This window comes from Dermacentor variabilis, unplaced genomic scaffold, assembly GCF_050947875.1.
Source record: "Dermacentor variabilis isolate Ectoservices unplaced genomic scaffold, ASM5094787v1 scaffold_19, whole genome shotgun sequence".
NCBI classification, from domain to species: Eukaryota; Metazoa; Arthropoda; class Arachnida; order Ixodida; family Ixodidae; genus Dermacentor; species Dermacentor variabilis.
In genome coordinates this window covers 2,341,195-2,354,709 of record NW_027460357.1, presented here as the reverse complement: position 1 = coordinate 2,354,709, position 13,515 = coordinate 2,341,195, and the positions used below count along the sequence as shown (strand labels likewise).

General features: G+C 46.5%; 1 protein-coding gene across 4 annotated transcripts in view; it reads right to left on the bottom strand.

Moving 5' to 3' along the window:
• The window catches only part of LOC142568468 (DNA excision repair protein ERCC-6-like), a 595,812-nt gene that overhangs the window by 282,833 nt on the left and 299,464 nt on the right, over positions 1-13,515 (bottom strand). For all 4 annotated transcript variants that reach the window (XR_012825434.1, XM_075678394.1, XM_075678392.1 and 1 more), the window contains one exon: positions 1,874-2,044. Coding sequence is in view for 3 of the 4 variants with exons in the window: in XM_075678394.1 (XP_075534509.1) it covers positions 1,874-2,044 (171 nt within the window). In the remaining variant the exon portion in view is untranslated. The remainder of the gene's footprint in view (positions 1-1,873; positions 2,045-13,515) is intronic.

The window sequence follows — 13,515 nt, the reverse complement described above, 5'->3', positions numbered from 1 at the left end:
AGTGGCTACGGCTGCCAGCGGATCAGCGTGCGAGAGCACCGGTTCGAGGCGGCGAGACAATCGAAATGGCGGCGGTGGTGGCTTTGATTAATGCCATTTCAGACCTGCAGTCAGGGCAATATACATTGATTCTATGGAGTACGTGGTGGTGCCGCAAAGCCGCCCGAATTATGGGGCATGTCCGAAAAATCGGGCTTCTGGAAAGTCGGTCGTTAACTAGTCTGGCAATACCTAGTACCAATGACACGGCGTCAACGACGATTCCTTGCGATTCGTCTGTTACTGGAGCCAGCATTAACACGACTTTCGTTCTCTTTCAATAAAATTACAGCTAATTTTCCCTGATAGAAGCACAAATTCCCCAAGTTTTCCCTGAGTATTTCCAGACTATTCAAATTCCCTGAGAATACCCGGTTTTCCCGGTTGGTAGACACTCTGCTACCTCTCTATCTTCCTTATCGCTGTCATCTCCTTATTGCGGCCGGCACACACAAAAAGCGTCTTCTGTTGTCCCCTCCAACAGTGGACATTTTTCTCATTGATACCGAAGTTCCGTCTGCCTTGAACGTTTGACAATGCCTATGCGGCTAGCACAATTTTTCATTTGAAAGTGGCAGCATACGCCATGCCAGACACTGATACAACACAGGTTGAAATGGTAACATCACTCGTGTACTTCAGTTGGCTAGTAGCGCGGTTAGTAGCGGTTGCAATACTGACTTTTCTAGATGGCGCTAGCTATGCACCATATTTATCAATTTCAATTAAAAACTGGCACATTTTTTTTAAATCCTCAAATCTGAAGCAACCCTAGAGTTTGGTATACGATTATTTGAAAAAAGAATCTAGTGGCCTAGATTCAAATAAATATGCTAAGCGCTTAAGCGAACAGACACATATTGCTGCAGTCTGTAGCTGCAGCTTGATGCTGTATGACTTGAGCGGTGAGAAATGCTATGCTACACAACTTCACAGTTATTGTAGCCGACCCTATTGTGGTATCTCCTCATATCTGTTTCATGGAATGCGCCATGTGGCATCGTGCCGCTAAAAAGTATTGCACGCTTTTATTAGGTGATAACCCAAAGAGCCACTTGCAGCAGGGAATGGCAGGGCATTTGGGTTATCGCCTATTAGATGCATGCAGTATGCTTCTGACGGCACTATGCATATGTTGTGAAACAGATTGGTGAAAATGCTAACCGCAATAGGATTGGCAGCAATAGCTTTAAGTGTGATGTACCATGACCCACAAGGGCCTAAAGAGAAAAGTACCTAAAGAGAAAACCAAGTGCATGCCATCATTTTCACGTCACACAACCGGGCAAGTATTGCGAGGAAGCTGCCTTGGAGGTTGCCTACTGCTCTCGATCGTGTATGCTTCATGCTTTTTTGTTCATGTGGGATTTAGCACCCTTAAGACATATCGTGTGATTGAAGTTTGGCAATGTACTGGATGTTGCTGCTGAAAGATTGTGTTTTTCAGGAATGTATTAACCGGTAAAGAAGAAACATTAGTGTATTGGGTTATTGCTTGTGTTCTTGGTTGTGAACGTTGGTGCTGGGTAAACGGACGAAACGAGATCATATCAACAAGATTTCAGTGTTTTCAGATAGGAGCCCCAGAGCTAAAGCTTAAGGCTGAGAGTAAATGCAGCAGTAAGGTAGCACATGACAGTAATGGCTTACACGCTCTCACAAGACCATATTGCACTATGTTAACGAACTCACAATATGGTCTCATGTCATGGCAGGTCTGTTGTAGCAAGTAGGGAGGCCATGCAAAAACTAAGGTTTGTACAGGAAAGTATTTATGGCACACCATCTGGACAAAAAACCCTTGCCATGTAATGGAGACATGTTGTGCACACACCTGCTTGCAGGCCAGTGTGGTCTGGGCATCTGGGTTGCGGATTTTGTGGCCCTCATCGAGCACCACATAGTGCCAGTCATGCTTGAGCAGTAACCTGGACAGCTTGGAGACACCAGCATACGAGGTGACCAGCACCCCATTCTCCTTGGTGATCTGCTTCACCAGGGACTCCTGGTGAAAGACAAGAGAACAAAACCCACTAGTAAGAGAGAGCACATGCTGCCGCCAACAGACAGAAAACTTCAAATCAACTTTTTTTATAGCCTTGGGCTTCAGATTATGATCCATGTTGCAATATTGTGATGTGCCAATGTCAGGAATGCCTGGCCCTCATGTGCATAAATAGGCGAATTCATCACTGCAAATAGTGCAAAAATGAGATGGTGAACAAAGAGCTGTGTGTTCTTACCTGAGAATATGTGGCATCTTCCCTTTCAGCCCTGGCTACAAATGGGCACAACAGGTGTAAACTGGCATTATAACAACTGGAATACAATGTTAAGAATATCGTTCATGATACCACAATGAAAAGGTGCGTTGAACATGAAAAAAGCTTCAATAACCGATAATTATTATAAGCTTACAAGAACAGGGTCTCATGCAAATTGCTTTCTTAAAATTGTCCCGACTTTTATAGTGAAAGTTCAATGACTGAAAGAAGATACCATCAGAAGGCAGCAACATGTCAATCAACAAGAATTTTCTTACAATGTCCAGACAATTTCCCGCAGGGCAGGGGAATTTGATAGACTACCCCCTTTACACAGTCAATCAACCCGTCAAGGTGTTTGACATCAAAATCACTCAACTTATATGTATTAGCTTCAACCTTTCTTCCTACCACTGTGCAGATGCAGCCCAATTTGCGTCTTGCCGAGATGACAACATTTACGCCAAATCTACTACCCACCTTTTTCATGCGGTGAGACAAGATGTGCAGATATGGAATGCTGGCAACTGGTTTATCATTAGTGTTGATCTCTTTTGTCACGACACCTTTTGCTTCCCCCCCCATTTCAGCTTCTTCAGTAATCTTTCACTGAGGGAGGCTAAAGTATTTACTGGATAACTTGACTGCCTAAGCTTGTTGAGTTGATTAGAAAAAGTTTCAATTATTCGATGTGGGAAAGACTTACGCAATGCAGCTTCTAAGTAGGATGAGGCAATATTGTTCTTCACTAGCTTCGAGTGATCAGAACGGAAATCCAGAATGGGCTTCACAGACCTCAGTGAATACACCCAACAGGCACGCTCACACCCAAGTAGGATATTTAGACATTTGAATACAGTAAAACCTCGATGACATTGTGAGAAGCACACGTGCCCATCTTCCCTCGCGTCACTGCGGTCGCATGTTGCAGACGCGTCGAGAGCTGGCATAGAGACGGGAGAGGCATACTGCGCCTTCTCCCCAGTTCTCTCTTGTTCTCCCGACGTGCGCACCCTACTGCCTCCCCCCCCCCCCTAACTCGCGGGAAGGTATAAAACAGTGCCACCAGGAGTGATCCTCTCCCTCTGGCACCTGACCTCTAAGCTGCCAGACTGGATTACCTGCTGTAACCCGTTGCCTCACTATCCCAGGCAACGAGGCAATGCTATTTATTACTTATTGCAGAGAGGACTTCCCTCTGCCAGTGTCCTTTATTGCTTGTAGCAATAAACGTTAGAGTCGACACCGCTGGCTGGTTGCTTTATTTGTTCGAACCTGACGTAACTGCGTTTACATACACTACGGATTGAGAAGTACCACGAAACAACTGTGTGTGGCTACATCTGGAGCTTGCCTTCAGCCATAATTACTTTGTTTAGCACAAAACAACGGACACAAGATGACCAGGACAAGGCGCTACTCTCAACGGACATCATTTTATTGTGTCACTCCTTTATAGACAGCAGAAGCTAGAGGAACATGCGCAGTGAGCACCATGTGCAGGAACCACCAACATCCGATCATAAGAGCGCACTCATGCGACAGAATCCAAAAAAAACATATTCAGCACTGTACAAGGTTAAAGAAGACACACTGTGACCCCATGACTGTATGAAGAATCCTTCCGATAACTCTCGGACGGTGATATCACTGCCCGAGAGTTATCAAAATCGTAGTATCACGAAACATGGCTTTGCACTTGCATATTTTACGATGTTGAGCCAAATAGGAACCTGTGCCTGTTGGTATGGATTGCTCAAGTTCTCTAAGGCGCTCGTTAACACAGCGGCCTGACTGCCCTACATACACTTTCCCACGTGACAACGAACTCTTATATACCACACCGACGCTGCAATCTACCAACTTCAAGTGATTCTTTTAACAATCTGTTTTTTTACTTGTTTTAGAAATACAGCTGCACAACATTGACAGTTTCTGAGGAGCAGAAAACACTACTGGAATTTGGTATCTAGTGGCGACATTCGGGCTGCTGAGCACGAGGTCGCGGGATCGAATCCCGGCCACGGCGGCCGCATTTCGATGGAGGCGAAATGCGAAAACACCCGTGTGCTTAGATTTAGGTGCACGTTAAAGAACCCCAGGTGGTCAAAATTTCCGGAGTCCTCCACTACGGCGTGCCTCATAATCAGAAAGTGGTTTTGGCACGTAAAACCCCAAATATTATTATTATTAGTGGCGACATTCTTTAGATTGTGAGCCACTCTATGGCAACACGGCACAACTTCGGGCCTCTTCTTTTGTGTAATACAGTTACTTTTGTGCTGCTTCCCTTTCAGTTTCTGAAGCAATACCTCCGAGACTGACATCACCACCACACTTGGGTAACCCGCAGCCTGCAGCCTGCAGCCTATTTAACTGTGCAATGAAACTCTGGTTCACAGAGTGATGACAAGATTTCATTAACGAAGATTCTAGACACATCAAAGCAATGGCACATTTAACAGCCACGCACAGAGCAGACCCCCACATTTGGCAACACGGTGAGTCTTCTGTGTGTTGGCACTAGGACTACTGACGTTTCAGCAAACAATAGTGGCTGGCTTGTCTGACCTCTCAGATTTGCTCATGTTGTTGGATGTAGCGGTGCAAAATCAGAGACCCATTGGTAATGCGGCGGCAGCTGCCAAACAAGCCGGCAGCGTTGGTTTTGAGTGTTTCACGTGGAACAGTCACGATTGTGGAAATGCCATGTTGGCAGGGGTTAGCCCTGATATGAAGCGTACCACATTGGTCACCTCGCCGCTTTGCGACGCAGACATAGAGGCACACATGCCACTAAATAGCTCGACCTGAGCGACGAAGGCATTCGAACCTTTGGGTGAGAGTCTGCAGTTGAGCTAAACAATGTTGCAGAATGCGCTGCAAATCATGCGGAGCATAGCCAGCACCCTGTAAGGCACAATTCAGGCCCTATCACAGAGCATGCAACCACGGATTAAGGTGAACATGCCTACCTACAGTGAGTACCACGATCGCACAAGTGCAAACGAGTACCACGACTGTCTGCAGTATTCATCATCATCAGCAGCAGCCTGGTTACGCCCACTGCAGGGCAAAGGCCTCTCCCATACTTCTCCAACTAACCCGGTCATGTATTAATCGTGGCCATGTTGTCCCTGCAAACTTCTTAATCTCATCCGCCCACCTAACTTTCTGCCGCCCCCTGCTACGTTTTCCTTCCCTTGGAATCCAGTCCGTAACCCTTAATGACCATCGGTTATCTTCCCTCCTCATTACATGTCCTGCCCATGCCCATTTCTTTTTCTTGATTTCAACTAAGATATCATTAACTCGCGTTTGTTCCCTCACCCAATTGCTCTTTTCTTATCCCTTAACGTTACACCTATCATTCTTCTTTCCATAGCTCATTGCGTCGTCCTCAATTTAACTAGAACCCTTTTCGTAAGCCTCCAGGTTTCTGCCCCGTACGTGAGTACTGGTAAGACGCAGCTGTTATATACTTGCAGTATGCAGTATACCAGTATTATATGCAGTATTACCAGAAAGAAAAAGGGCTTTCAGACGCCGAACTTCTTGAGCATGTGGCCCCGATGGTTCAATGGTTCCAACTAGCTGGACATCGAGGCCACACGGTATAAGAGCTCTGAGTGAACTTCCGCGAGGAATTTTTTTCTGGCGAACTACGAGCGGCGTTTGAGGAGTGAGTTAGAGCATCATACCCAGCATCCAGATGAGTCCCTGCTGAAGTATGTTCAAACTATGGATGAACTTTATCATCCCGTGAACCTTCTCGCCACAAATGCAGAGAAAGTCGAGCATGTCACATAGCAAGTGCACCCAACTTTTGTCTACATTAAAGGATGTAGGTTTATAGACCTAGATGAACTCGCCGCCGAGGCAAAGCGCATCTAGGGTGACATCCTCACGGTGTGAGCATACTGTCAGCTTCTACTTGCAAAGCTGTCACTCGAGCCTCGCTGCACATGGAATGGCACCGTGATCGCTTCACACTCATCTAGAGTCGACGTGTCAGCATTGTTGGCTGACGAGCAGGTCCAGCGTAGCTGGGAATTATCAGACATCAGACCACGTTTTGGACCCGTACACCTAAGCGCTGGGAACAGCACCGACTAACGCTGCACGCAGCGCACAGTGGCAGCAACGGGAGGCCGATGCAAGATCGGAGGTGCGGCACACGCCAACCACAGAGCGAGGAAGCTACAGCCTGCCGGATTGGAGCGACGGGAGCCCAAACCACTGAGGCATCGGCAGCAGTTGCTCTGGTGCGGCAGACCAGGGCACATCACCCGTGACTGTGGCCACATGCCGGGCAGAGGCCGAGCGCGTGGCTTGGGAAACGGGCTAGACCGCCAGTGATACACCTCGGGTCCCATACGGCGATCTCGAACACAACCGGTGCTATCGGGTTACTCGCACCTTTGGCTTGTCGCATACGAGATGCACAGACTCGCCGGTGCCATTCATCGAGCTAATGATAGCCTGAAAGAAATTTGATGCATTGTTGGATACTGGGGCAAGCACTTCTTTATTTGGTGATGAGGTGTTGCATCATCTCCGCGAGAACAATATCCACTTAAGAGATAATGGCGCTACCTTCTGACTTGCTTCCGGCACAGCACATTCTAGCGGTGAAGCTGGGTTGATCCATTGAGTGATCCATTGGGAGAAACGCACCAGGCAACAATGCCCCGTACATTTCTCCGGTCTGCAAGTACCCGTCATTTTCCGTCGAGACTTTCTCGTCAAGTTGGGCATTGTGATAGACATCGGCAGCGGAGGTTACCGAGAGAATGGAAGGGGTGCTTTAAAGCTTTTCGCAAAAGTGCTCGTGGCAGAGGAGACAAGCCAGTCTCCAGGCACGGTGCTAGCGGGCCACACCCAGCCACAGCCAACCGAGCGAACAGTAAACGATGAAGGTGAGGAGAGTAACAGAGAGACAGCGGCAGAACAGTGTGCTGCCATTCTGTGAGGGATAGCACATCCACTTTTGTCAGAGCTCAACAACATGCCGGACTGAGAAAGGGCAAGTCTGTCGTCACTGTTGTACGAATACGGCACAATTTTCACGAACCATCCGGGTCGCACTATGCCAGTCACGCACAGGATAGACACGGGTGACACTGCCCTATGGAAATGTAATCCTTGGCAGATTAGCTAGACTAAGCGGAAGGCACTGGACAGCGCCTTAGACGAACTCATCGACACAGGCATTGTGGAATGGTTGAGCAGCCCATGGGGCTTCCGGGTAGTTCTAGTCCCAAAGAAGGATGATACTTTTTGCCTATGTGTCAACTACCACAGGCTGAATGATGTTACGAAAAAGGATGCGTAACCTCTACTCTCCATTTCCTCTTTAGTGTCTAACCTAGGTGGGGCGAAGTACCTTACGACGCTCGATGCTAGTCGTGGATACTTTTAGGTCAAAATGGACAAGCATCATCATCATCATCATCATCAGCCTGGTTACGCCCACTGCAGGGCAAAGGCCTCTCCCATACTTCTCCAACAACCCCGGTCATGTACTAATCGTGGCCATGCCGTCCCTGCAAACTTCTTAATCTCATCCGCCCACCTGACTTTCTGCCGCCCCCTGCTACGCTTCCCTTCCCTTGGGATCCAGTCCGTAACCCTTAATGACCATCGGTTATCTTCCCTCCTCATTACATGTCCTGCCCATGCCCATTTCTTTTTCTTGATTTCAACTAAGATGTCATTAACTCGCGTTTGTTCCCTCACCCAATCTGCTCTTTTCTTATCCCTTAACGTTACACCTATCATTCTTCTTTCCATAGCTCGTTGTGTCGTCCTCAATTTGAGTAGAACCCTTTTAGTAAGCCTCCAGGTTTCTGCCCCGTAGGTGAGTACTGGTAAGACACAGCTATTATATACTTTTCTCTTGAGGGATAATGGCAACCTGCTGTTCATGATTTGGGAATGCCTGCCAAACGCACCCCAGCCCATTCTTATTCTTCTGATTATTTCCGTCTCATGATCCGGATCCGCCGTCACTACCTGCCCTAAGTAGATGTATTCCCTTACGACTTCCAGTGCCTCGCGGCCTATTGTAAATTGCTGTTCTCTCCCGAGACTGTTAAGCATTACTTTAGTTTTCTCCAGATTAATTTTTAGACCCACTCTTCTGCTTTGCCTCTCCAGGTCAGTGAGCATGCATTGCAATTGGTCCCCTGAGTTACTAAGCAAGGCAATATCATCAGCGAATCGCAAGTTACTAAGGTATTCTCCATTAACTTTTATCCCCAATTCTTCCCAATCCAGGTCTCTGAATACCTCCTGTAAACACGCTGTGAATAGCATTGGAGATATCGTATCTCCCTGCCTGACGCCTTTCTTTATTGGGATTTTTTTGCTTGCTTTATGGAGGACTACGGTGGCTGTGGAGCCGCTATAGATATCTTCCAGTATTTTTACATATGGCTCATCTACACCCTGATTCCGTAATGCCTCCATGACTGCTGAGGTTTCGACTGAATCAAACGCTTTCTCGTAATCAATGAAAGCTATATATAAGCGTTGGTTATATTCTGCACATTTCTCTATCACTTGATTGATAGTGTGAATATGGTCTATTGTTGAGTAGCCTTTACGGAATCCTGCCTGGTCCTTTGGTTGACAGAAGTCTAAGGTGTTCCTGATTCTATTTGCAATTACCTTAGTAAATACTTTGTAGGCAACGGACAGTAAGCTGATAGGTCTATAATTTCTCAAGTCTTTGGCGTCCCCTTTCTTATGGATTAGGATTATGTTAGCGTTCTTCCAAGATTCCGGTAAGCATGACAAAGAGAAAACGGTCTTTACTTGTCACTGGGGGCTCTTTCAATTTAAGAGAATGTCTCTTGGTTTAGTCAGAGCTCCAACTACTTATCAGACATTGATGGACGAGTGCTAGGAGACGCGAAGGGGCAACATGCTCTCACATATCTGGACGACAGAGTGGTTTATTCGAAAACATTTGAGGAGCACTTGTGCCACTTGGGAGACGTCTTAGACAAGCTGAGGTCCGTGGGTATCACACTGAACCCGAACAAAGCTGCAAGCAGAATAGTGTTGTTGGGATTCACACTGGACAACGGCCACATTCTGCCGAGTGAGGATAAGCTCAAGGCTATACTGAGGTACCCGTCACTGAAAGATAAAGGGCAAACTGAGATGCTTTCTGGGATTGGTGAACTTTTATCACCAATTCATTCCAGACTGTGTGGCAGTGCAAGCGCCTCTGACGAACCCTTGAGGAAAGACGAGCGGTACACTTAGGATCAAGAGCAGGATGCCGCACTGCATGGCCTCACGATGGTGCTCACTGACATGGCTGCATTGCAGCTGCCCAACTTCAATAGAGAGTTTGTGATCCAAACAGACACAAGCGACATGGGTTTTGGTGCAATTTTGCTTCAGGAGCATGGAGGCACTCTCCGACCAGTTGCGTTCGTGAGCCGTTCGTTGACGCTGGCAGAAAGGAACTACTTGGTCACAGAGAAGGAGTGCCTGGCGATTAGTTTTCGCTCTGCAAAAGTTTGACTATTACATCAATGGAGTAGCATTCAAGATTGAGACTGACCACATTGCTCTCACTTGGTTGAGGCGCTTGAGCGAGCCGAGTGGCCACCTGGCACAATGGCCACTGCTGTTGCAGCATTACGACTTTACCATGTGCTACCGCAAAGGAAAAAGCGATGCTGTAGCTGATGCACTTTCGCGAGCGTCAGTCCGAGGTGAGGGAGAAACCCTAGCCGTAGCCCAAGTAAGGAATGCGGAACAACCGTCGATCCTGGGCGAGAGCGTGAACCATGTAGATGTCGGTTCTGCAGGAGTTGTATTCCGCAGAGGGGAGCTGTTCGAGGCTCAGCAGAAAGACCCGCTTTGTCGAAAAGTGTTCGAAAGGCCAGGTGGCACGACCGCCGTGCATATGAAGGCAGCTGGTATTGCTGTCGGTGTGGAGCGCTCGGGAACATGTGGTAATGCTGTGAGCATGCTGGATTTTTATCTGCTGAATTCAGACGGTGTCCTGCTGTGGTACATTCCTGCCAAGGATGACACAAGTGAAGCGTTTAAGGTGGTGATACCATGCGCATTGAGACGAGCACTGCTACGGTACTTTCATGACATGTACATCACTGAGCACGCGAGCGGCTCCAAGACTTACGTTAAGTTGTGTCGCCTCGCTGCCTGGCCAGGCATGAAATGGGACGTGATTCGCTACACTCGCGTATGTCATGTGTGCCAAAGCATGAAGCCCCGAGGCGGACGACTGCCCGGCTTCATGCAGCCTATCAACAGCCAGACTCCCTGGCAAATCGCAGCGTGTGACGTCATTGGACTCATCCCACGACACCGAGCAGGAACAAATTCTTGCCGGTAGTCACGGATCACTTCATTAAACGAGTAGAACTATTCCCCTAGCGAAAAGTGACGGCCAGAGTGATTACGGATAAGTTGATGGAGGTTGTCACCAGGTTTGACTTCCCGGAGCAGTTGATAACAGACAATGCGTTGTACATCACTGCAAAGGTTTTTGCTGACTCGTGCGCTGCACTTGGTACAAGAAAACAACAACCTACCATGCTCAGTTGATTCTCACTGAACAAGTCAATCGCAACATTAAGGATATGCTTGTCGCATTCTCTGAAAGACATAAAGACCGGGATACCTACCTTCCAGAGATTGGGTTTTCATTGTGATCAACAGTGAACCGCTCGACTGGGTATGCACCTTCTAGAGCCGCTGAATAGATAGGGATCTCATGAATCACAGTGGAATGCCAGTCGCACCGGCAGCATGAGCTGAATACGTGACGCACCTATGTGCCAAACTGATGGAAGCTTCACACAAAGCATGCCGTAATCTTCACACTGCTAGGGCACAACAGAAGGTGCAGTACGATCGCATGCATCAGACCGTCCACTACAAAGTGGATGATTTGGTGCTTTGATGCCAGCATGTTCTCAGCGATTCTAGCAAACTGTCTTGTTGGCGCCAAAGAGGACCGGGCCGTATCAAGTGCAAGAGAAGGTTTCCTCGCTTGTCTACCAGCTCGAAAACATGAAAGGAAAGCCGACCAGCAGGTCGGTACACATATGCGACCTGAAACACTATGTGCCACGTGATGAGCAGTGGGATGAAGATCAGACACTCCTTCAACACTCCCATACAAATACCTGGGCATTCACTTGACACACAATCTGTCCTGGAAAATGCACGTGAACTACATATCTAACCAGGCTAACCGCATGCTCAGGTTCTTACAGCGCCACTTCATAGCTTCTAACAGCACCGTTAAGCTTCATCTATTAGGACGTTAATCAGACCTAAACTAGAATATGCTTGCTCCATTTGGGATCCTAATCAGATGACCTTAATTAACGCTTTAGAGTCTGTTCAAAACCGTGCCGCCCGTTTTATTGTTTAAAATTATTCCCGAACAGCAAGCGTATCTGCAAAGAAATCTGCACTTGGTCTTCCCGTTTTTTCTCTGCGCCGTAAATATTTTCGCTTATGTCTTTTTCACAGAATTTATTATACCAACCCTATTCTCAAAGATAAGTTACTCCTCTCTCCATCTTATATATCTTCATGCACTGACCACAGCTTCAAGGTAGGAATACCGCAATGCCGAACTAGCCTTTGTATAAATTCATTTTCTCCTCGAACTGGAAATGACTGGAACCACCTCCCTGCCTTCATGGCTGCCATCACCGACGTCAACAAATTTAAGAAAACTGCCACCGATTTTGTATGCCCCTCCTCTCTGTAATGCCTCTGGCCCTGAGAGTACTGAAATAAATATATAAATAAATAAACAGACCCTCCCTCAAATAGATGCCATTTTTCTAGATTTCGCCAAAGCATTCAATGTTGTTCCCCACCATGATCTAATTATAAAAATGGAAGCAATTGGCATTGAGGATAACATTATTAAATGGGTAACATTCTATTTGCAGAACCGTAAGCAGTTTGTTTCTGTGAACAACAATATTTCGAGCAGCCTAGACGTCCCGTCAGGTGTACCACAGGGTGTCTTAGCGTCAGGTGTCTTAGCGTCAATTTTACTCCTTATCTATATTAATGATATTCTTTTTAGTGTCAACTCACCCATTCAGATAACGCTTTTCGCAGATGACTGCGTCGTGTACAGAACAGTAAATCAAACTGAGGACCCCATCAACCTTAATCGTTCGTCACAAAAGATTATGGCCTGGCACTCCCAATGGGGAATGGCCCTAAACACAAGAAAAACCGTAGCCATAAGTTTTACAAATAAGCCTCTTAACTTTCCTTACACATCAGGAAAATTTTGAAATTTCTAAAAGTGATCACGTAAAGCACTTGGGAGTTACATTAACATCCAACCTTAGTTGGGAACCGCAAGTAGTGGCTATTTGTTCAAAAGTGCAAAGAAAGCTATATTTTCTCAAAAGAAAACTATATAATGCTCCACCTGAAGTAAAGTTAATCGCCTATAACAAGCTAATTAGACCAGCACTAGAATATGCTGACAGCATTTGGAATCCTCATCAGCAATTCCTTAATCAAATTGTTAAATTTTGTTAGGAGTGCAAAATTTAGCAGTTCGATTTGTGTTTTCAAGCTATTCCAGGTGTACCAGTGTTACCGCTCGGCATAAAAATGCCGAACTTCATTGTGTTGATCAATGTAGAATAATTTCCAAACTTAAATTTTTGTATCTTCTACATCATGAGCATTATAAAAGATCCAGAACAGAGCATCTGCCTGAACCGCTCAGGCACTTCTCAAGAACTAACCACAACAAGACAATACGGCTACCTAAAAGTCACAACAACATTCACAAAAACTCTATTTTTCCGTCATCTATAGCACACTGGAATGAACTACCATAATTACTCGCATAATAATCGCACTTCATCGTTAAAAAAAAAAATTGACGCAAATTCAGGGGTGCGATCATTACACGGGTTAAACTTCCCACGAAAAGAAAGATTTTCTTTTTCATCCCGCATTTGCTGTGGGATGACAAGCAGGTGGCTGCCGCTGTCAGTGCGGGACACCAAAACAAAAATGGCAGCCGGCGGAGTAAGCCAAACGCACCGAACGGGATTATTTTTCTTCTCGTGAGTATCTTACGCGCATTGAAACAGTTTCTTACGTATCAGTAATGAATAATATCGTTAATATCAGCAAGTTCGCAACAATAACGTAGCCACGTCCACTTTGA